This window comes from Notolepis coatsorum (assembly GCF_963971535.1).
Source record: "Notolepis coatsorum genome assembly, chromosome: 7".
Taxonomy (NCBI): Eukaryota; Metazoa; Chordata; class Actinopteri; order Aulopiformes; family Paralepididae; genus Notolepis; species Notolepis coatsorum.
In genome coordinates, this window is record NC_140171.1 from 117,048,097 (window position 1) to 117,071,910 (window position 23,814).

At 42.3% G+C, this 23,814-nt stretch overlaps 2 protein-coding genes across 3 annotated transcripts in view; both read right to left on the reverse strand.

The window, feature by feature from the left end:
• The window catches only part of card14 (caspase recruitment domain family, member 14), a 46,955-nt gene extending 39,963 nt beyond the window's left edge, over positions 1–6,992 (reverse strand). For both annotated transcript variants that reach the window (XR_014619871.1, XM_084318043.1), the window contains exons 1-7: positions 6,680–6,992; positions 5,987–6,124; positions 3,968–4,293; positions 3,545–3,724; positions 3,199–3,318; positions 2,394–2,519; positions 770–925 (exon numbers count right to left, since the gene is read on the reverse strand). Coding sequence is in view for 1 of the 2 variants with exons in the window: in XM_084318043.1 (XP_084174169.1) it covers positions 770–925; positions 2,394–2,519; positions 3,199–3,318; positions 3,545–3,724; positions 3,968–4,293; positions 5,987–6,124; positions 6,680–6,893 (1,260 nt within the window). In the remaining variant the exon portion in view is untranslated. The remainder of the gene's footprint in view (positions 1–769; positions 926–2,393; positions 2,520–3,198; positions 3,319–3,544; positions 3,725–3,967; positions 4,294–5,986; positions 6,125–6,679) is intronic.
• Positions 6,993–10,147: 3,155 nt separating this feature from the next.
• The window catches only part of ccdc40 (coiled-coil domain 40 molecular ruler complex subunit), a gene marked incomplete at both ends in the record, with an annotated part of 61,118 nt that continues 47,451 nt past the window's right edge, over positions 10,148–23,814 (reverse strand). Inside the window, 5 exons of the mRNA XM_084318355.1 lie at positions 10,148–10,402; positions 19,473–19,631; positions 21,926–22,114; positions 22,730–22,844; positions 23,224–23,315. Of these exons, the coding sequence (XP_084174481.1) occupies positions 10,148–10,402; positions 19,473–19,631; positions 21,926–22,114; positions 22,730–22,844; positions 23,224–23,315 (810 nt within the window). The remainder of the gene's footprint in view (positions 10,403–19,472; positions 19,632–21,925; positions 22,115–22,729; positions 22,845–23,223; positions 23,316–23,814) is intronic.

Here is a 23,814-nt window from a genome sequence, read left to right on the forward strand (position 1 = left end):
TTAGCTATAGTTGTTAGAAATAAATATTGTTATTTTTGGTAACACTTGTCCGTTTTCCTGTGTCCACCTGTTTACATTCAAGGCCTACCGGGGAAACAAGCAATATTTTCCTGATTGCTCAGGCCTTAGGGCAAGTCAATTAGGCTTGAATGTAACAGTGTGTATGCGTGTGTATCTGTTTGTGTATGTGTGTGTGTGTGTGTGTGTGTGTGTGTGTGTGTGTGTGTGTGTGTGTGTGTGTGTGTGTGTGTGTGTGTGTGTGTGTGTGTGTGTGTGTGTGTGTGTGTGTGTGTGTGTGTGTGTGTGTGTGTGTGTGTGTGTGTGTGTGTGTGTGTGTGTGTGTGTGTGTGTGTGTGTGTGTGTGTGTGTGTGTGTGTGTGTGTGTGTGTGTGTGTGTGTGTGTGTGTGTGTGTGTGTGTGTGTGTGTGTGTGTGTGTGTGTGTGTGTGTGTGTGTGTGTGTGTGTGTGTGTGTGTGTGTGTGTGTGTGTGTGTGTGTGTGTGTGTGTGTGTGTGTGTGTGTGTGTGTGTGTGTGTGTGTGTGTGTGTGTGTGTGTGTGTGTGTGTGTGTGTGTGTGTGTGTGTGTGTGTGTGTGTGTGTGTGTGTGTGTGTGTGTGTGTGTGTGTGTGTGTGTGTGTGTGTGTGTGTGTGTGTGTGTGTGTGTGTGTGTGTGTGTGTGTGTGTGTGTGTGTGTGTGTGTGTGTGTGTGTGTGTGTGTGTGTGTGTGTGTGTGTGTGTGTGTGTGTGTGTGTGTGTGTGTGTGTGTGTACCCCAGTAGATCTCATCTCTCTCCGGGCTCCTGGACGGGCTCCTGAACGGAAGGTGAAGACCCTGTCCTGCAGCTCCATCAGTTGGCTCCTCAGAACGTCCTTGTCAGCCAGGCTGCGGGTGACCTGCACCTGGGCCTCGTCTCTCGACAGGTACGCCTGGGTACGCGGGAACACAGCGCAGGCGTTATTGCTATTCATGCTAGCAAGGACGATAGCTTCCTCTCAAGGCCTGTCTGACCCGCACTTGATCCCATGGGTTTTGTACTCACATTTACATTTAGTCATTTAGCTGAATGCTTTTATCCAAAGTGACTTACAAGTTCTGTACGACAAGTCAGCAGGAAGCGTACAACTCTTTCAGCTGAGTAGCAATGTTCATCAAACAGTGCTGAAAAGTGGGTGCTGCAGTGTTGAGTGCATAGACATAAGACATATTAGAATAGTAGGTGGAGTGTTTTTATAAAAAATAAAAAAAATAATTAATTTCAGATATTGATTGAAGAAGTGTGTTTTTAGTCAACGGCGAAAGATTGGTCGGGTTTCAGCTGTCCTAACTGTGGTGGGAAGTTCGTTCCATCATTGTGGAGCGAGGACCGAGAATAGGCGGTTTATCTTTGATGACCCTCCCGGAGCTCGGATAGGAGTGGGTCTGAGGCGAGGAGGGTATTAAAGGTACTTGCAGGTATTAAAGGGGGCTGGATGACTGATTGAGCTAAAGGTCTCTTGAATAACATAAATGATCGTATTTTAGCGAGAGCGGTGACTTTAACCAACCTCTTCCATTCCATTAATTATTTAAACTCAAACTTAAATGTCCCCTAGATTTTGTGTGTGTCCACCTAGGTCTATTCGATGCACATATTCTTTATTTCCTGATTCTACAGGTAATGCTTGGCTTGAGCTTGTAGCAGCATGTCTACATAATGAGTTATACATTCAACCCGAGATGTCATTTTGTTACAGTATGCTAGCCTCTCCTTCTTAAGTTGACCTCGAGCTCTGCCCACCTTTCTTTATCCTCCAATCACAACTGTTGTTTCAGGGAAGGTAAATTCCCTGTTAGAAAACATGTCACACATCCTCACAAACCTACTGTATCCTTTAAATGTGGGCATCATTGTGAGAGACCACTATGATAACAGTGTTCTAAACGTTGGACCAAGGTCTGTGGTGGTCTTGGGTATAAAACAGCAACACTCTAAACCAGTGATTGTCAATGTGGGGTCCGGGGAACCCCAAGGGGCCTTGAGGAGATTCCAGGGGGTCCCCAGGGAAATCTGTTTTTAAACAGTTTGATTTTAATATTATTTCATTGACAAGAAGTCAGCACCAATGAGAGAATGTACAACAATGACTATTCCGTTTCACTCTCTCCACTGATATATCCTCATAGTTGTAGAATTCTTGACTAAACTTCTCAGATGGGGTCAAATAGGGGTCGGCAGTGTATCAATTTGGGGGTCCTACCTAGACCCCTGCTCTAAACTAATACAAAGCCATACAGACAACAACAGTACAGGAAGCTGGTGATTCACTGATACACTTGCATCGCAATCCACTGCGGGCAGACACACAGACACAGACAGCACTGCGAGACATGGTGACAGTGTTAACGGGTCCTTACCTGGTCTCTCTCTGTCTGCAGTTCTCTCAATTGGCTCTTCATCACGGTGCTCTTCTTTTGGTACAAGTCACAGTCCAGAGTCAGCTGCTGCAACTGTAGTGCTACACACTCCTTCTGCTCCGCCAGCTGTGGACACACACACACACACACACACACACACACACACACACACACACACACACACACACACACACACACACACACACACACACACACACACACACACACACACACACACACACACACACACACACACACACACACACACACACACACACACACACACACACACACACACACACACACACACACACACACACACACACACACACACACGTTGTCAGTAATTTATATTACCTAGAAGCAAAAGAAAACTAGAATGAGACCAGGATGGGTCAGTGTTTCCATAAAACAGCACGGTTTGTCTCTTATTGGTAAAGGAGAATCCATGATGCCACACCTCTCCTCCATGCCACACCTCTCCTCCATGCCACACCTCTCCTCCATGCCACACCTCTCCTCCATGCCACACATTGCCACACCTCTCCTCCATGCCACACCTCTCCTCCATGCCACACATTGCCACACCTCTCCTCCATGCCAGCAGTGTAGCGCATGTACTCCTGTAGACTTTTCACCTTTCAGCGTGGTGACTTCACTGTGCGTAGTGAGTCAGTGTTGCCATAAAACCAATCAAAAATATATCTTCTCCTTCACCGCTGGTAGACACATCGCGCCATCAGAAGTGACGTCGTCTCCCGGTGCTGAATGTTGAGGCTGAAAAAAAATCCACAAAAACACACACCTCCTTTCTCTCCCTGAGCAGTTTGTCGTTCTCTTCCCTGTAGTCCCTGAGCTGCTCCGCCAGCTCCGTCCGTCTGTCCATGGCCTCGGCCAGGTCCTGGGCCAAGATGTCCTCACGGGCCTGATGATGGAGGGAGAGAGACAAGATGGAACACACTGATGGAATGGAGAGAGAGAGAGAGAGAGAGAGAGAGAGAGAGAGAGAGAGAGAGAGAGAGAGAGAGAGAGAGAGAGAGAGAGAGAGAGAGAGAGAGAGAGAGAGAGAGAGAGAGAGAGAGAAAGAGAGAGAGAGAGAGAGAGGATGAGGTTGTCTGGAGGAGGAGTATGCTTTGAGCCTCTGTCCTCACCGGGGTAAATTTCTCAGCCGCCAGGAGGCGGCTCTTAAGCGCGCTGACCTCCTCCTGCAGTGTCCTGACCTCCTCCCGCAGCTCCTGCGTCTCAACAGGGGAGGCGCACTTGAGCGAGAGCTGCCTCTGTATGTTTGTCTCCGTCCGGGCCTTGTGCAGCTCTGTCTGTAGCTGGTACACCTGAAGAGAAAACAAAACACCTGTTCTCAAAGCTGATACAAAGTAATACAAGTCATAGTCCCTTTACAATGACAAAATGGCCATTAACATGACTTCACGTCACAGGTATAACTAAACTGTCACTACCTCGTTAGTGAAAGGGAATTGAATAGCATCAAACAGTGTTTCCAGGCACCAAACCACGCTGTCCTACAAACATGACATGTCAGGACACACACAGAGCCCATTAGTGTGACCTCTGACCTGCAGGTTGAGGTCACGGCAGCGGAGGCTCTCAGCCGACTTCTCCTCGATGGCGGTCGTGTAGCGCACGTACTGGTCACACTTCTCCCCCTTCAGCTTGGTGACCTCGCGGTGCGCGGTGGCCAGGTCTCTTCGTATGAGCTGGAAGTCAGACTGGATGTGCCTGGACTCCTCGCCTTGCTCCATCCTGTGGCGGAGCTCCGTCTCCAGGCCGTTGCAGCGTCTGGCGAGTTGACTGGCCTCGTGCCGGGCGTCCTGCAGCTCTTTCTGCATCCCCGTCACAGCTCTGACCAGGTACTCCGTCAGCTCCGAGTACTTGATCAGGCCTTGGAAAAGAACATAGAGTCAGACATAATATAGAATACAAATGTATGATGGATCTGGATGTGCTAAAAGAAAAAAACTGAATTATGAAAGATACAGAATAAGATTCTTATTAAGAACTAGGCCTGGGGATCGCTGGAAATTTGTGAAATATACACAAATATTCCAAATACAATATCATGCTAAGACGATACTTTGATACCTTTCTTTGATACATTTATATATTATATACAGCATATATATCCATATCTGTCTGAATATACCTGTTACGATTCACACGTTTAGACGGCATGGTGGTGTGTAGAACCCAGATGCAGACAAGCAGAGGATACAGGAGGCGGAATGCGGTGGTTGCTCTTTCACAATAACGTGCACTTTATTGTGACACACGGGAGCATAATACGAAAAGAAAACACTTTGAAATGGGGAAAATAAAAGAGAGACTGTAGTCTCAAAAACGAGATAAGCACAATGATAAACAACTAACAAGCACGACACATGGATCTTGCAGACGGCAAGAGTACTCACGTAACAAACGCAACAGTGAAACAGGAAACAGAAGTAATGACCCAGCAAAGGACAGCTGGGTTGACAACACTAATGATGATTAGTGAAATAACACACAGCTGGGGTAATGACTAAACATGAAACGTAGCAGGGGAAATATACAAAAACATGACAACACCAAACAGCACATAGATACAGACACAAGGAGACAAAACTAAATTAGACAATGGGGCACAGTAAAGACAACAGATGAACACACAACAGGTTGGTGATGACAGACAGGACATTAATAAATAAAAGACAACAAAGATGAATGCACTGAACTAGTCCACCTGGTGGTTGAGAGACGTAGTTCAGGCGTGGGAAATGTCCATGGACAGATGAGGGTTGTGACGCAGTACCGGGGGGAAAATGTCCATGGACCAATGGGGTTGTGGAGCAGGACCGGGGGGACCGTTGCGTTACATACTTGCATATAATTATTCTATATACAGTACCTACTTATACACCTGCATATAACTCTGTATGATAACATGTACAATAATGCTGTATATACAGTATATTATTCTTACTGTATATATCCACATCTGTCTGTACATATAATCCTTTTTACATATCTGTCGATTCTATATCTATATTCATACAAATGGATGACCAACAACTTCCTCAAATTTAATGAGGACAATACTGAAATCCTACTAGTCGGCCCTATAACCAAAAGAGAAATGCAGCTGAGAAATATGGGGCAACTTACTCCTTGGATCAAACCTGTCTTTGGTGTTATAATACTCAGACCTACAGTAAGCTTTAAATCACACATCAACAAGACCATGCGTAACTGATTAACTCTATTAAAGTGTCCATAAACTAAGAACTCTTGAGTTGAGTTTTCATAGCTTTTCGATAGCTTTCAACATCTTGTGTGATGACTTGAAATCAATATCAGTACCAACGACTGGTACAGTACAGATGGGAATTGACCTATCTCAGACCCGCCCTCTTTTCTTGATCATCCCATTGCAACTGTTGTTTCCCTTGTCCCGAGGGAAGCAACAAGAGAAGCAACAGTGATTCGGGGGTCAAGAAAACAGGGCAGGGTTTGAGCTAGGTCAATTGTTGTTCTTTAACACCGAGCTACAGTCAGCACAGTAATACTCCGGAACAAAGTTAGCAGTAGCCGGTACAGACCGCTGAATCTTTCGGGCTCGATGCTGGGCTTGCGTCCTGTGACCTGGGTGTAGAGGGAGGGGTAGTGGATCATCATGCTCTCCAGCAGGGCCACGGCACCATTCACCCCCTGGGTCTGAAGCATGTCCAGCATGTAACCTGAGGAGGGATGAAGGCAGACATTAGTTTAGGTTATTTATATATAAAGTTTGAATATTGTGAAGTTTGAGGCTGGAAGTCAAAAATGAATATACCTCCCCTATATAAATCATAGTCATACTTAAATTATTTTAAGATAAAAAAACAACTGATTGCGTACACATCAGAGTTTCAAACCCATCATATCTTTTCTGGAAGCGTTACGGTGGAGTTCACAGTCTAGACTGGGAGGAAATGTGTTGAAATGTATGCTAAATATATTCCGTGATTAATAACTCCCTTCAGAGAGCAAATTAACGTGGGAAAATACAAGACAAGACAGCAAATGAAAGTGCACAAAAAAAGAAAATATATATCAATTAATTTAGTTTTCTATTCTGTTTTAAAGTAATCACTCTAAACACTCATATGGAGCTCAGTCTAATTGACCTATCTCAAACCCTGCCCTCTTCTCTTGATCCTCCAATCACAACAAGAAAAGCAACAGTAACAGGGCGGGGGGCTTGAGATAGGTCAACCGTGAGTTGCCGCTTTAGCAAAGACATGGGAACTGACTGGTCTTCATGGAGCGGTTGGCGAGCCGGAGGTTGGAGTAGATCTCGTCCTCGTCGATCTCACTGAGCACCCTGGCCTGCCTCAGGTAGGGGATCAGTATGCAGGGTCTGCAGTTCAGCGATATCCGATGCCGGTTGTCGTTGATCAGCTCCCACAGCTCCTGCTCGTCCATCTCCTTCAGGCCGGGGCTCTCGGGCACACACTCCTCTGCCATGTCGCCGTGGTGATGAACGCACACTCAGAAAGCGTCTCCCACTGAGACTGTGTGGGGGAGCCTGAAGAACACACACATACACACTTACACTCCGTCACACTTTGACCTCATTCCTGAAAGAGAAACAGCAGACTGACACAATAACACCAGACCGGTACGAGACAGGCTTTTTTTTTTTTTTTTTTTTTTTTTTACTTTTCCACGCCCACTGGGTGTTGGTGTCAACGCACATGGGGGTGTGTGTGACGAAACCTGAAAGACAAGACGTGTTGTCACGTGGCGAGACTGGCAATAACCCAAAGAGTGGAGGACCCAAAGACACACGCTATGCTGCAAACAGAGCAAGAGCCTTCTCTCTCTCACATGCATAGACACACAAACATAAATAAACAAATCACATACACACATAGCACTCACAGCCTAAGCTAACAGGCATACGCAAAATAATCATTAGTCAGGGATATCCAGTGTGTGCCCTTCTGTTTGCTTTCAATATCCGCTGACCTCTCCCTAACCTTTAATGAGTGAAGCTATATTATTTTACTGTTTGCTGAGTGGCGTCACGCTAGAGCCAATCAGGCGCTCTCTCTCCATTCATACATTGGATGCTGTATGGAGACACGTGACACCTGGGCTTTAATCATTCCTAATCACAAACGGGCAAACAGTGGACTCGGCCTGGGAAGTTCAAAGTCCTTCGAAAGAGGAGACAGGAATAGTAATTCAGTAAAGCATTTGTGTGTATTAGTTTAGACACTTGTTCACAGCTGTGTGTGTGTGTGTGTGTGTGTGTGTGTGTGTGTGTGTGTGTGTGTGTGTGTGTGTGTGTGTGTGTGTGTGTGTGTGTGTGTGTGTGTGTGTGTGTGTGTGTGTGTGTGTGTGTGTGTGTGTGTGTGTGTGTGTGTGTGTGTGTGTGTGTGTGTGTGTGTGTGTGTGTGTGTGTGTGTGTGTGTGTGTGTGTGTGTGTGTGTGTGTGTGTAAACAAATAAGAGTTATGAAGACCATTATGATGACCTAGAGGTCTATTGTGTTCATGGAGACGGGTACTGTATGACAGCTAGTCCACCCACATAACATCTCTAACGTTTTGTTTGGAGAAACATATGAACGCGTCCCAGAAGATGATTCTTTTCATTTATTTATTTTGCTTGTGAAACAAAGACAAAATACAAATAAACACGTGAAAAATAACAGCTGTTGTACAGAAAAGACATTTACATATATAGTGGAACCTCTTTCACACTTCACAGGGCATTCAAATAACAGTACTTGTGAATACCTCGTTATAGCAATTAATTTAATTTAATTTAATTTTTATTTATTCGTACATGGCAATCAAAAAAGTGAAAACAAACCAGCCACTTGATGCCGTTTCTAAATAGAATGTGTGAAAGGAAACAAGGACACAAACAAGGACACAAACAAAGGCAAAACTATTTGAACCTTGACAAAGATTTGTGTAAAGATGAAAGAGAGCGTGTCAATATAACGATGAAGCCAGTGCAGCAGAGCGTGTCGATGTAAAGATGTAACAGGATGTATAGAAGGAAACGCAGCAAATAACCCACGACACTGTGGTTAGAAAAATACCAAACCCATCATCATTTAGCAGAAGTGGGCAAAGATTATTTGTATTTTTGATTTCTTGGTAACTCTGTGGTTCCATCCTTGGCAAAAAAAATTATTCTACAGTATGAACGCAGTGTTTAGCATCAAATGTGACAGCATTCGACCGACTCATTTACAAGACAATTTGAAGCTCAGAAGATAGGAAACATAGGAAGATAGGATCCACTGCCCTCACAAATTTCTTTGTGAAAGTGTACAATACGAGTAGGCGTTGGGATTTACCGTGGGTACTGTATAGGTAACTGTGGAAGTTCCCCATCCCTGTATTGTATCATGTATTGTTGCAGTTTTGAACTATAGGTCGACAAAAGGCAGGAACCCTAGAGAGGCCGCTGATGATGACCTGATTACATAACAGGATTAGCTTCTCCTCTGGGGAATTATAAAACGGTGTAGGAGAGAAGATGTTAGATTTGCATTTGAAAAAAGAATTCCGATAGAAGTCCCGATCCATCCTAAGATATGTATACTACTAAAAGACTTGGGCGACATTTATACGTTTCTTGAAAGGTGTGATAGTTTAAAGGAAAGGGATAGGAGGAACGTGAGGTTAGGGATAGGAAAGAATAACAGATGGAGTTAGAGAGGCAGAAGAGTTTTAATTTGTTTAATTTTATTATTTCTTATAATACATTTTACTGTACATTTACATTTACATTTAGTCATTTAGCTGACACTTTTATCCAAAGCGACTTACAAGTTCTGTACGACAAGTCATCAGGAAGGGTACAACTCTATCAGCTGAGTAACAATGTTCATCAAAGTGTTGCATGTTACAGTGGAGGTTAGTTTATTAGGACAAGTGCATAACAATAAGGTTAGTTAGGGTTACAGTTATTTTTTTTAATATTATTATTTCAGATAATGGTTGAAGAAGTGCGTCTTAAGTCGACGGCGGAAGATTGGACGGGTTTCGGCTGTCCTAACTGAGTTCATTCCACCATTGTGGGGCAAGGACTGAGAATAGGCGGCATCTCTTTGATGACCCTCCCGGGGCTTGGATATAGGAGTAGGTCTGAGGCGGCCAGAAGATGCAGAGTGTAGGGGTCTTGAGGGTGTGTAGTTATACCATTGACCGGAGGTAGGCGGGAGCGGTTCCCTTTGCCGCTGTACTTTTTTTGTACTGTTTGTGTCAGTTTGAATTATAATTAGGGAATGGAGGGGGTTGTAATGTATTTTTGTCTTGTATTTTTGTCTTATGTGTATGAAAGAAGAAAATGCAATACAAATATTGTAAAAAAGAAAAAAAGAAAAGAGAATTCCGGAGAGGGACTGACTTCCCGCAAGACTGGCCGGTTTACTGGATCAGGAGGGTGGTCAGCAAAACAAACAGCAGATCAAACAACTCTCTTCCCACGTCTATTTCTTATATTTCTTACCGATGTAAAGCACTTTGAACTGCAATCCCCTGTGTGAAATGTGTTATACAAATAAAGTTATTATTATTATTATTATTACCCATCTCTGACGTTCTGTCCTACTCGAACATGTTGATTGAGTTGAACTGTACTGTACCCATTCTGCAATCTGTTAATAAACTTTTCAATCAATCAATCATGTTCCCTTCTGTCTCGCGTCCCTCACCCGACCCCCCCCCCCCCCCCTATCCCGTCAGTGCCAAGATGTCACTGGGGCCTCCGCGGCGGCCTAGGCTGCGTGTGGTCCGCCAATGCCAGCGCTGGCCTGCGCAGCGCCCCCTGGTGGTGGGGGAACTCCTGGCAGACGCGGTGCAGGATGGCGCCCACGGCGTGAGTGCGCTCCGTCTGGCGCTGCAGGGTGGCCTCCACGTCCTCTCTGCTGGACAGGGCGGCGTAGCAGCCCTCGCGCACCGTCTGCAAGCGCTTGGCCCGGCTCTGAAGAGCCACCAGGTGGCGGAAGTTCTGGACACGGCGACGGAAGGAGGGATCGGGGAGTAAGTAGGAAAGAAGAAAAGAAGAATTGACTCATGTAATAAGTATATCGTGCCAGTTACTTAGGGTACCTTGTGTATACTGTTTACTTTTACTCCTACTCATAGAAATATTCAGATACAAATGTCAACGTATAATATAACCGACAGGGCATACACCCTCACCTACACCTATGTTGTTTTTTTCCCTCATATTTTTATATTCAGAGTTAATTATATTGTTTACACTGTTTATTTAGCTCATATTTGTATATTCAAATAAAATTGTATTGCCTGTCTGTCTACTATTACCCTGCCCATACTTGTACCCCCCCTCCCCCATGCTGCAATGACACCCACATTTCCCGAAGCGGATCAATAAAGTAATATCTTAGGGCGGACGGTATGGTCTAAAATTTATATCACGGTATAATTTGAAGCATATAGTAACGGTTTATATCACGGTATATTAATTTATCTTAAAATGTCTATATAAATGCTTCTGAAGGGGTAAAACACTGGTATGCATAGGCGGCGGGTATGTAAGGCCAGGGCAGGCAATGCCTACCCAGACCAGTCGGTGCATTATTTTTTTTATTTTTATATATATTTATATATATTTTTTTTTTAACCTTTATTTTACCAGGTAGTCACTTGAGATCAAATATCTCTTTTTCGAGGCAGCCTATGGCTACGATATTGTGTGTGTGTGTGTGGGCTGCTGCAGCCCGGTGGTGACAATACGCAAGGGTCGGCCGACTGAGGTGTCAATGGGTAGGTGTGGTGACCGTTTTAACATTCCAGACTGCAGGCAGTACCAATCACGCCGCACGCACCCGTTTGTATAAACATCTGCATTCGAATTTCCACCCCCCCAGTTCTTTGCAGATAACACCAGCGACGGCTGCACAAATGCAAAATGGATATACGTAATTTTTTCAAGGCAAAGGAAGATCATAACAGTAATTTAGAAGCTCTAGAAGATCGCATCCGTGAAGCCACAGCGAGCCCTGCCCCTGGGCATAATAACACCGCAACCCGATCACCTGAGGCTTCAGGTAATCCACCCCACACTGATTTGGGAGAAAAAAACAGTGGCCCCTCTCAGTCAGTCCTGCCAGAATATCCTAAAACATATTTTGGGAAACAGAAACGTTGCTTTTCCGATTGGCTCTGTCATTGCTCGTCGGCACAGCAACATGTGAACGATCTTTCTCAGCAATGAGACTCATCCGGAACTGGCTAAGAACCACCATGGGCCAGGAGAGACTGTCAACTCTGAGTCTGCTTCACATCGAAAGTGATCTAACATGTACACTATCTCTTCAAGAGATCATTGCTGCCTACGATGCCAAGACAAAACGTTGCATATTGCTGCATTAAGGTAAGACTGATTGATTGAAATCATATTGAATGCCTTAATTTGAACACTTAATTTGCACTACAGTATATGAAATGAGTGGGGCTCGCTGTAGCCCCTTTCGTGACTGCGATGCAAGCAAGCCAGGGGCTTTTGAATACGTATTCAAAAGCCCCTGGCTTGCTTGCATTGCAGTCACGAAAGGGGCTAGGCTCGCTGTAGTCTAATTCAGGACCATGGACAGTAATTAATTTGTGTCACCGCTTCCCCCCCATTCTCGCCCCATTACAGCAACACAGACGAAAGACGAGAGAAGAGAGAGAGAGAGACAGACTGGCGAAGAGAACTACCGCTTCACGTGCGCAGCCCGCTACTGATTTAATTTGCAAATAAAATTTGCAATATTGACTGCAACTACTGATATTATTATTAGTATTTCATAATAACCTACATGTCTGGTCTTAAAGGAAGGAGGAAAGTAAAAGTCACTATAAGCAAGGAACAGATGTGGTTCATCTTGTAAAGTTTATTTAGATAAGTATGGCATAATGACAGAGTTAAAATTATATATTATATAATAGTGTATAGGAACCAGTGCCTTCTCAGGAATTTAGCATGTCTATTTTTATCATGCACATTATGTCTTCTTAATACCGTTTTTTTGTCTATTTTATTATTGTATTTTGCACAATCGATGCAGCATGACCACCCGCATTTCACATTGCCCTGGTATGTGTGACAAATAAACCTCTTGATTCTTGATTCTCTAATAAATGTCCTTGAATTTGAAACAAACCTTGTTGTGTTGTTATTATATATCCTTTCTAATACTATTGCAATTGTATAGTTAGTTCATATTTCATGATCAGTCGTTACAATTTCATCCTGGCGGTGGCGGTGTGTATAAATTGATCAAATTATGCAAAATAACTTTGTTACGCCATTGTGTGGGGGGGGGGGGGGGGGGACTCTTGCGTGACTCCCAATTATAGCCTACCCTATTATTTGGCCCACCCGCCGCCTATGCTGGTATGGCAGCTATTATTGTACTTGTGTATTACTATGACATATTTCACATAGTACATAGGTATTTTAAGAACATTTATTGTGCAAAACTGGCATAGAAAAATGCAAAACCTTTCCTCAAGTTACTTCCATCTCTGAAAAACACTTTTTTCATGAAATACAATCAAATCAAGCGGCACAAAGTTAAAATAAAAACTACAGCAGGACAGGAGGTTTCTTTCCATCAAACAACTCAAACACAATACAACTCCAACATAACTTAACTTTAGTGTACATGTTTGACAACGTAGAGAGAGAGAGAGAGAGAGAGAGAGAGAGAGAGAGAGAGAGAGAGAGAGAGAGAGAGAGAGAGAGAGAGAGAGAGAGCGTGATGTAATATGTTTGAGTTTGAGGTTTGAGCGTCCTAAGCTGCCGTAGTTGATGATGTCACACCAGGATTGTCAACACATGTGGGCGGAATCCACAGAGAATGGATTGCGCAAAGCAAATTGCATTCGCGGAGCCAGCTCTGCGTCTGCGAGTTATCCACAAAAGCACATTGCTCGATGAGATACCAGCGCAGACACGCCCAATATGTGTAGCTCGCGAGCAGTCCGCACTCTGCCCCCCTGACAGCGCTTTTGGCAGAAATGTGTGTCTCGAAATGTAGCGCGCTGTCAAGTTTAGCGCTGTCCAAAAAAAGAAAATAAATTAGAAATCAAGAAATCACTCCATCCATTAACTCAACTGGACTGCAGTGTTAATTTTGGCAGCTATTTTCATTTTAGTTTTAGTCTTAGTCATGTGTCAAGTGCTCCTTTTTCGTTTTCATCATATTTAGTCATCTTCATTTATTTTTCGTTTAGTCAGTTTTAGTCAACTAAATGTCTGAGCATTTTAGTCGTAGTCAGTTTTTGTCTCAATTTTGTCTTTTTTGTTTTAGTCTAGATTTTGTCGACGAAAACGGATGACATTTTTGTCTATTCTTAGTTATAGTACAAAAAAAAATATTATATGAATTATGAAACTTTTTTTTTCTTTTCTTTTTTACAGCTACTGTTTTATATAATACTTTTTTTTAGTAATAACTAGAAAGTAATGGTATTTATTCAACAACAGATGATTGTATAGATTAGTATTAGTATCATTAAAAGTTATATGCTCAACTGCTTCACCCACGGAAAGGTTGTTGGCACATTGGTTCCACACGGACATTATACGTTGTTGCGCACTTCCTCCTATCCAGAAGGCTCCGTTTAGGTTAGCTACTGTAGTAGCAGAGGCTCTGTTGTGATTTTAAATGCACAATAAATATTCAACATTCTCTTTTGAGACTCCGCCTCAGACTCTTATCATTTGGCACTAAAGCTAAACATTGTCACCGGTATGGCTGTCCGCAACATGTCATTAATTGTGTGCGAGAGGTCGATCAGTTAGCCACAGATGGAAATACAAACAATGTAACGTTACTGGTGAAAAAATTATTTACTTTGGACTACTCCTTTGCCAACTTGCTGTACTTTGCTTGCAGGTCTGCAGCTGGATTATGAATAGTCCCAACTTTAGCCAAGGTAACGTTAAGCTAAAACTAGCTTTTCAAATAGCTCTTCAGCTAATGCTAATAACAGAGCTCCCCGTCACACTGCTCAACTCGGGACGAGGGCATTAAGAAAAGTTATAATTATTTTGTCTCGTCTTGTTTTAGTCAACAATATCAACATACATGAAGAGAAATTTCGTCCTGTGTCCTCAGTTGTGGTCAACGATATTTAATAAACTATTTAGTCTCGTTAGCATCACATGGTATTCAATAACGTGACGTCACATCTCGTTGAAAATCTTTCGTCACCATTTTAGTTGACACAATTAACACTGCTGGACTGTCATACTATTCATTTGCACTAGCACTATTGCACTTGGGACATTGATGTTATTATTTATACATGCTATATTCAGTATGTTTGTATGTGGTGATGCTCTAGTCTAAACTCAATTTAGTTGGACCAACAGTGACAATAAAGATTATATTCTTTTGCACTCCTCTATACATTACGAAGTAAACGAAATACAATACAAAATGAACGGAATACTAAAGAAAATAAATCTTATGAGTTATGAACAGTATCTAACTTGTTCGAGAAATATAAAGCCGAGTGCCAATAGCCTTCGCAACGCGTGATTTAGAAATAAGGCTATCTGACATTTCAAATGCTTGCTTCTGAGATGATGATCAATACAGTAAACATTTATTTCTGGTATAGGTGCTGATCAGCAGTAATGCAATGTCATGATTATTATTATTCTGAAATTATTATTATTATTATTATTAAATACAAAATGTATTAATAATTAATTAATAAGAACTCGTCTCCTTCACTATAATCTAATTATGAAGTCAGATACAGGCCAGGGCTTTACAACTTAATAAAGAATATATATTAAATGGGATAGGAACCAAATTAAATGTATACCATATACAATGAAATAATATTATAATCATATTGGGCTATATTCCGTTTATATCCCATTTAATTGTATTCAATCTCTTTATTAAGTTGTAAAGCCCTGGGCCCTCATTTATCAACAGTTCTTAGAAAGTGTTCTACTTTGGTTCGTAAGCACAGAATTTAGAATGTGTGTACGCACAAAAAAATCTGGATTTATCACACGTGCGTAGACGTGTCCCACGCACACCGGCAAGTACTCCGTGTTGATAAATGCCACTTGTTCTACGCTCCACGCTCGTGCACGATTTTAAGTATTTGCATATAGCACCGCCCGTAATTAACCATATACGGTAATGAACACCCCCATGAAATGTGGAAAAGTGGACTAAGCCGAGCGAAGCGTGTTATGGGAGAAATACGTGACAGGCTGACAGACATGTACACGTACGGTGATGTCGGATATGATATCTATTAACTTAAAGACCACATTAACTAATAAAGACCGTGCTGGAATATGACTGCCTTTTTCCGTTTTGTTCTATTAATACCCAGGGATTAAAGTTCTCCTCAATTTTATTCCAAATTGTGACGGATTTTCAGTCAATGTTCTACCTGCATATGATTTGTAGAGGCATACAATCTATTTTGATGTCGGTATTAGGTAGCCTATATGAATTACACATAATAGTAGCCATAGCCTACATTATGCAACAGTAACTTGCGCATATATAATATATCATATCATATTCCTATATGTCTCCCAGGAATCGTGGGGCTCTGGGGAATAAAGGTTGGGAAGACCCTGCTATCATAGCCTATCCTTTATAATGTTATAGGCTATTTCATTTACAGTTTACTCTATCAGCCTACCCAGCATGTAATACGTTCTTTGTTAGAACTCAACTTGTTATTATTTTGCGCATAGATTGCAGAAATACGGGAACATTTTGATTTATATTTAAAAGGCTTTGACACAAAACGAAATAAGTGGAATTTCGAAGCTGCAAGCAGAATACAAGTCATATCACCCACACGATATATGCTACCTGTATCCAGAGCATGTATGCTTTTCATTCATTTAAGACACATTTATTGCAAGGGTTTTGTATACACATAAACTCAACAAATAACCTCTGTTCTCGTTGCAATGCGTTTTTAATTCTTTCTTATACAGTAGGAAGGGGGAAGAACACTATATCGTGGGTGTTCATATGACTTGTATTCTGCTTACAGCTTCGAAATTCCACTTGTTTCGTTTAACAATGGCAAAGCCTTTTAAATATAATCAAAACGTTCCCGTATTTCTGCAATCTATGCGCAAAATAATAACGAGTTGAGTTACGCGGAGCGCAGTCAGTACACCCCGTATATTCCGATAACGCTATATATAAACCATGCTGCATTCATTCAGAAGGAAAGACCTATTATTCCAAATGCTATTTATAGAGGTTTGACCATAATTACACTACTGTTGCTATTTTACAATGAACTATAATGAATTACGGGAGTCATACAGAACACGTCAGTCAAACTAATGAACAAAAGCTTATTTCCGCGTTGAAACTAATGCATGAAACTGATGAGAGCATATGCCGTCCCTCTGCACTATCCATATTCTACCGCCGGGCGCCAGGTACGCATGCCCTGAGCTGAGCGTAAATATACGCACAAAGTCAAGTTCACGTTCAAATTGATAAGTCACACACTTTGCTTAGAAAATGATCGTACGCACGGGTTACGCACATATCTGTGCGTACGCAACGTTGATAAATGAGGGCCCTGGCCTATATCTGATTTCATAATTAGGTGAAGGAGAGGAGTTCTTATTAATTCATTATTAATTCATTTTTAATTTAATAATAATAATAATAATAATAATAATAATAATAATAATAATAATAATAATAATAATAATAATAATAATAATAATAATAATAATAATAATAATAATAATAATAATAATAATAATAATAATAATAATAATAATAATAATAATAATAATAATAATAATAATAACTTCAGAATAATAATAATCATGACATTGCATTACTGCTGATCAGCACCTATATCAGAAATAAATGTTTACTGTATTGATCATCATCTCAGAACCAATCATTTGAAATGTCAGTGCTATAGCCTTATTTCTAAATCACGCGTTGCGAAGGCTATGGCACTCGGCTTTATATTTCTCGAACAAGTTAGATTCTGTTTATATACGAGCATAACCCCAAGGCCCACAATGTTATATAACGATATTTAAATAATGAGTAGGATTGCATGGTATCGCTACATGCGCTTGATTTGATATTGTCCTTCGAGATATTCTATAATATCTTTCACGGTCATGCCTCTCTGCTACAATTACTGCTGCCATGATCACCTGTTTAGAGGCTCATTTACATAGAAAGGGGAGATTTTCCGCCCATGTTACCTCATTTAAATATACAGCAATTGTTTACACATGAGCAACCTCATTTCATTCATTTGAGAGCGCGATGCGCCGGCTTTGCTTCGGAAAAAGTGCGCAAAGCCTCTGTGGATTCCGGCCAGTTGGAAACGGGAGCAGCCCCGATGGATAAAGCGATATAAAGAAACTAATAGCCAAATAAATGTGAAGTTATCTTTGAACCTCTGTTGTCAAGCCTCGTCAATATATCCCCCCCCCCCCCCCCCCCCTTTCCTCACTAATGGGACTGGTGCCGCAGAGTCACGTTAGCCTGTTGCTGTGCTAAAGCAAGTCTCCTCTCAGCCTCCTTAGCCAAATTGAAATGCAAAAACTATATGGCAAGGTCCGTGAGCAAGTGGAGAAAAACTCAGTACAATTAAACACTATGCAATGACCACTGCAAACGTTGAGTGAATCGTCAAGTAACGTTACCGTCATTGCTACTGCTGTGACTAGCTGCTCTAGTCTACCGGTCACAAGGTATATTATAGTCAAAATCCATACCGTAGCGCAAATTCATACCGTTTATACCGTATACCGTTTATACCGTCCACCCCTATATCTTATCTTATCTTAAAGGGGAACTATTTTACTATTTCTTTCACTATTTGGGCACTTTTACACAATTCCTGTGAGTCTATGGAACACCTCTGTAATATATATATATTTTTTTATTCATTGTTTTGTATTTCTAATCAAGTCCTCAAAAACAGCATTTTTCTACCTCAAGATTTCGAGCTGTTTTGAGCCTGGGCTCCTAAACCACTGCGCCGCGTCATGTTCGCCTGAACATTAACATGCAGCAGTGACTATATGACATCACATATAGGCACATTTTCAAACGACTCAGTTCAGTGAGGGTGAATATTGTGAGAGGAGAATTGGAAGAATGCGCCAATATGAGAATTTTTAGACATAGATCATATTAATATAAGTTCACATAGCTAGGAAACAATGCTAAACACTCAAAAAGGCCATTTATAAGATAGTTCCCCTTTAAACAACACATACACGTTTTCTTTTAGCCGCTTCACCCAGGCTAGGTGTTTCAGTAACTACTACTACATAATGGTCTGCCTTTGTAGAGCAGATCTTTAATGGAGCAGATGCCTTGCTCAATGGGAATTGTGAGTATTTTCAACTTCCTGTTTCTGTATGTGGTTTAGGGCTGACCCTGATTAGTCGAATAGTCGACTAATCGATCGAAAAGAGCCGTAGTCAACTGCCAACCTTTTAGTCTAATGCAAAAAAAGAGCTGGGCTCGATACCAGTATATCCTGCGTTGGTGGCGAGCGCTTTGCCCACATATATATACATTGTACATGATATACTGAACACTGTGTCTACGTACGTGACTTCTATTTTTTACTTGTATTTTTTACATGCTATACTATTTTATTTCATACTTATGGTTTTGTCTAGCACAGTCTCTGGAGTGTAACAGAAAGAAGCATTTTGTATAAAAGTATTCTGTACTTCTGTATGACAACTATTAAAGAAACTTGAAACTATGTATTTTTTAATCATTCTTTCCAGAAGCAAAGAGGCCTAGAAGCGTGGCTAATACTAATGGCGCACATACCAGCAAGGCTAACTGCCTAAGAAAATGGGCACAGAGGCACTGAAAGAGGATTTCACCGATCTAATGAACACACTAGACTAGACAAATATCAAGATGTAGCCATCAGTGGACCAATTGCATGCTTTTGCGACTATCTGCAAATTTCGGCCAATCAAAGTCGACTATCCAAATCCTTAGTCGGGGACAGCCCTAATGTGGTTCTGTCCGTACTGCAGTGCCTACCCCGTCCTTGGTGTCCTGTAGGTGCAGCAGGTCTGAGGCCAGGATGGGGTGGGCCATGTGGAGCTTTGCCAGCTGCTGCTGTATGAGCACCAGACCGCTGCTCACACTGACCTGGCTCTCCTTAAGCTCCCTGACCTCCCCCTCACCCTCTGCCATTTGCTGAGGACAATAGAGTGTGAACGAATGTGTTACCGACATACTGTACATACATACAGACGCATGCACACACACGCACGCTAGGATGACCAGATGCAAAAAGTCCAAAAGCAGGACAACAGTAAGATTTTGGTGGGACAAAGTGGGACAGATAGATAATGTAATTTTTTTTATTAGAATAACTCGTCTTCACCGAATAGATAAAGGTTAAATCAAAATAAATACAAATTAAATACAGAATTATATCTCTCCACATTCATCTTGGCACTGGCAGCCGGCTTGTTACCACCTAACATCTGTTTTAAATATTCAAACTTTATCACTTGACAGGAATGTCTTGTGGTCGATATTTTTTTTTTTGCTTCGAAAAGAGGGACATCCTCTCAATATGTGGGACGCGGTCTCAAATGGTGGGACAATACAACCAAAAGGGGGACACCTGGTCACCCTAACGCACGCACGCACCCACGCACGCACGCACGCACGCACGCACGCACGCACGCACGCACGCACGCACGCACGCACGCACACACACACACACACACACAGACACACACACACACACACACACACACACACACACACACACACACACACACACACACACACACACACACACACACACACACACACACAATAATAATATAATTATAATGTTAGTGATAGAAGGGAACTCATTTTGTGTAAAAATGGAAAGCTTGCCAATGTTCATGAGGCAGAATTGTTACGATAGCCGATAATTCATCTTCCTAATGATAAATCCCTATACGGGTGGACCGCGTGGGAAACTAAAGTGACGTCAGACTACACCTCCCTATAGACAAATAGGCAAAGGACATAAACATTGTAAATGCAGTCAGATTATCAAAGACCTGTATATTTACTCAAGTACTGTACTTTACGTGAGTATAAACATTTTGGGAAAATGTGTACTTTTACTTCACTACATTTCAAAGGAAATATTGTACTTTTTACTCAACTACATTTATCTGAACCCATCAGTTAGTTACTTTGAAGAAAAATATTTTGCATAGAAAACATGCCAAAAATATATATGAAGATTATGTACTTTCAAATCTGAAGCCTGTCAACTTCAAGATGACGTAATCAGGGCAGCATAACTGGACCACATACCACTTTAACATAACCTTTAAAGGTCAATGGATCGAGGATTGAATGCTCCCAAGCATTGGTGTTATATACTTTCACATGGTGGAGGGTTACTGTCTGTGGTCTATATTCACATTGTGGTTTAAGTGTGTTGTCACTAATTGGTGGTTGTGATTGACACACTGTTTCTTTCTGTTGTTTTTCCTTGTAATTAAAATGGCCGCTTTTTGTAATTAACACAGGTGTGGTGATGAGGCACCACGCCCTATGAAAGCAGCTCAGAGTGCAGGCTGCAGTGTCGCTTGTCACTGGTCGCTCGTCACAGTTCTCCAGAGTCTCACCTGAAGTGCTCACCTTGTGCTCTTACCACTTCGACCATTTTTGCTTGCTGCTTTATTCTTGTCCATGTACTTTTTTTTTTTTTTATTATATCCTGAACCATGGAGACTGGAGCACCCAGCTCTCCATTCTTTTTTGTTCTTTAGCTATAGTTGTTAGAAATAAATATTGTTATTTTTGGTAACACTTGTCCGTTTTCCTGTGTCCACCTGTTTACATTCAAGGCCTACCGGGGAAACAAGCCATATTTTCCTGACGGCTCAGGCCTTAGGGCAAGTCAATTAGGCTTGAATGTAACAATTGGAATACACAATGTATTCCAATGTAAAATGTAGAATGCATACTTTTACTTTAGATACTTAAGTACATTCAATTGCAAATACTTCTCTACTTTTACTTAGGGGCGACAGTGGCTCAGGAGGTAGAGCAGTCGTCTGCCAATCCGGATGTTCCCGGTTAGATTCCCGGGCAGCGTGTCGATGTGTCCTTGAGCAAGACACTTAACCCCTAATTTCTCCCGATGAGCAGGTTGGCACCTTGCATGGTTGCCTCTGCCGTCAGTGTGTGAATGTGTGAGTGAATGGGTAAAATGTGAGTAACAAAATTGTAAAGCGCTTTGGATAAAAGCGCTATATAAAAAAGCAGCCATTTACCATTTACTTAAGTAGAATTTGAATGGAGGACTTTTACTTTTACCAGAGTACTAATTTATTTGGGTATTTCTACTTTTACTTAAGTAAAGGAACTGTGTACTTCTTCCACCGCTGCCTTTCAGTTACATAATTGCTAAATTGACAAGACACACACACACACACATACACACAGTCTCAGACTCAGCCGAACCCTACCTTGTGTGTGTTGTGGAGGCTGCGACGCAGGCCCTGGATGGTGCAGAGGAGGTTGGTGTGAGTCATCTGCTTGTTGTCTGACCGAGCCTGAGTGTCTCTGTGAAGATCGGTGTTCACCCTCCTGCTCACTGCTGCCTCACTCTCCCTCTGAAGATGCTCCTGCTTCTTCATCAGCTGGCAGTAGCGCACCTGCAGGGGCGCGCGTGCACACACACACACACACACACACACACACACACACACACACACACACACACACACACACACACACACACACACACACACACACACACACACACACACACACACACACACACACACACACACACACACACAGACACACAGACACACACACACGCACACGCACACACACAGTACACACACACACATCCAAAGGTCAGTGAATACCACGACCACAACACCAGAGGGAGCTCCACAAATCATGTTAAACCCAGATTCGGCTCAAACAAGGTACTAAACACGTTTCTTAATTATGCCACATCAATGTGGAACGCCCTACCCACAGCTGTAAAGGAATGTGAATCACTACCCACTTTCAAAACCACTCTCAAAGAGCACCTACGGGAGACTGCAATTAGAAACTGGCACCAATAAATGTCCTAACCCAATAATACACAAGACCCTCTTCTTGGGACTAAGTAAGGTTTTCGTCGACAATCCAATGTAGTTACCCCCCCCCCCACCCCGCTTAATCAACCCCGCCACCCCACCCACCCAACCACCTCCAATGTACAGTTTCCCCCCCCCACCACGAGGAAGCATCCAGTAAGGCAGCTACTGTACCTTCATGCGGTGGATCTCTGCCTTCATGGTGCGAATGTCTTCCTGGCCCACCTCAGAGTTCACCAGCGTCTCCTCCGCCATCTGGATCTTCTTCTCCCACAGCATGATATGTCGCCTGGCGTGCACACACAAACATTCAGTATAAACATGTGGATGTGATAATAACATGTGTAGTGAATGAATATGTTACTGACTCCGCCTCCACCAGCCTGTTATGTGATAATAACATGTGTAGTGAGTGAATAGTGACTGACTCCGCCTCCACCAGCCTGTTATGTGATAATAACATGTGTAGTGAGTGAATAGTGACTGACTCCGCCTCCACCAGCCTGTTATGTGATAATAACATGTGTAGTGAGTGAATAGTGACTGACTCCGCCTCCACCAGCCTGTTATGTGATAATAACATGTGTAGTGAGTGAATAGTGACTGACTCCGCCTCCACCAGACTGTTATGTGATAATAACATGTGTAGTGAGTGAATAGTGACTGACTCCGCCTCCACCAGACTGTTGAGGAGCCCCTCCTTCTCCATCTGGATCCTCTCCAGTCTCATCTGCATCTCTATGAAGTCTCTCTCTGCCTCCTAAACAAACAACACCAGAGCTAATAGTAGATAGATACACATGTACTGCATTCATAGTATTTAGTATAACATAACAACATAACAACAGACATTTCAACATATACCAAGAACAGACTAAATATAATCAAATGTGAATGTACAAAAAGCACCATAAACAACACACACGCACCTGCACACACACACACACACACACACACACACACACACACACACACACACACACACACACACACACACACACACACACACACACACACACACACACACACACACACACACACGCACACACACACACACACACGCACACACGCACGCACATGCACACACACATTTGAATACTTTATTTGGTTCCACAAATTATATTACATAAACAGGGAATCAAATATATCGGGGCCAAGCAGCACTGAACACTTAAGGGTACACATAGCACCTCCTTCTCCACGTGGCTAAGCTGCCAATAATAGCCGAAACAGAGCAATATTTGGCAATTTGTTTGGCT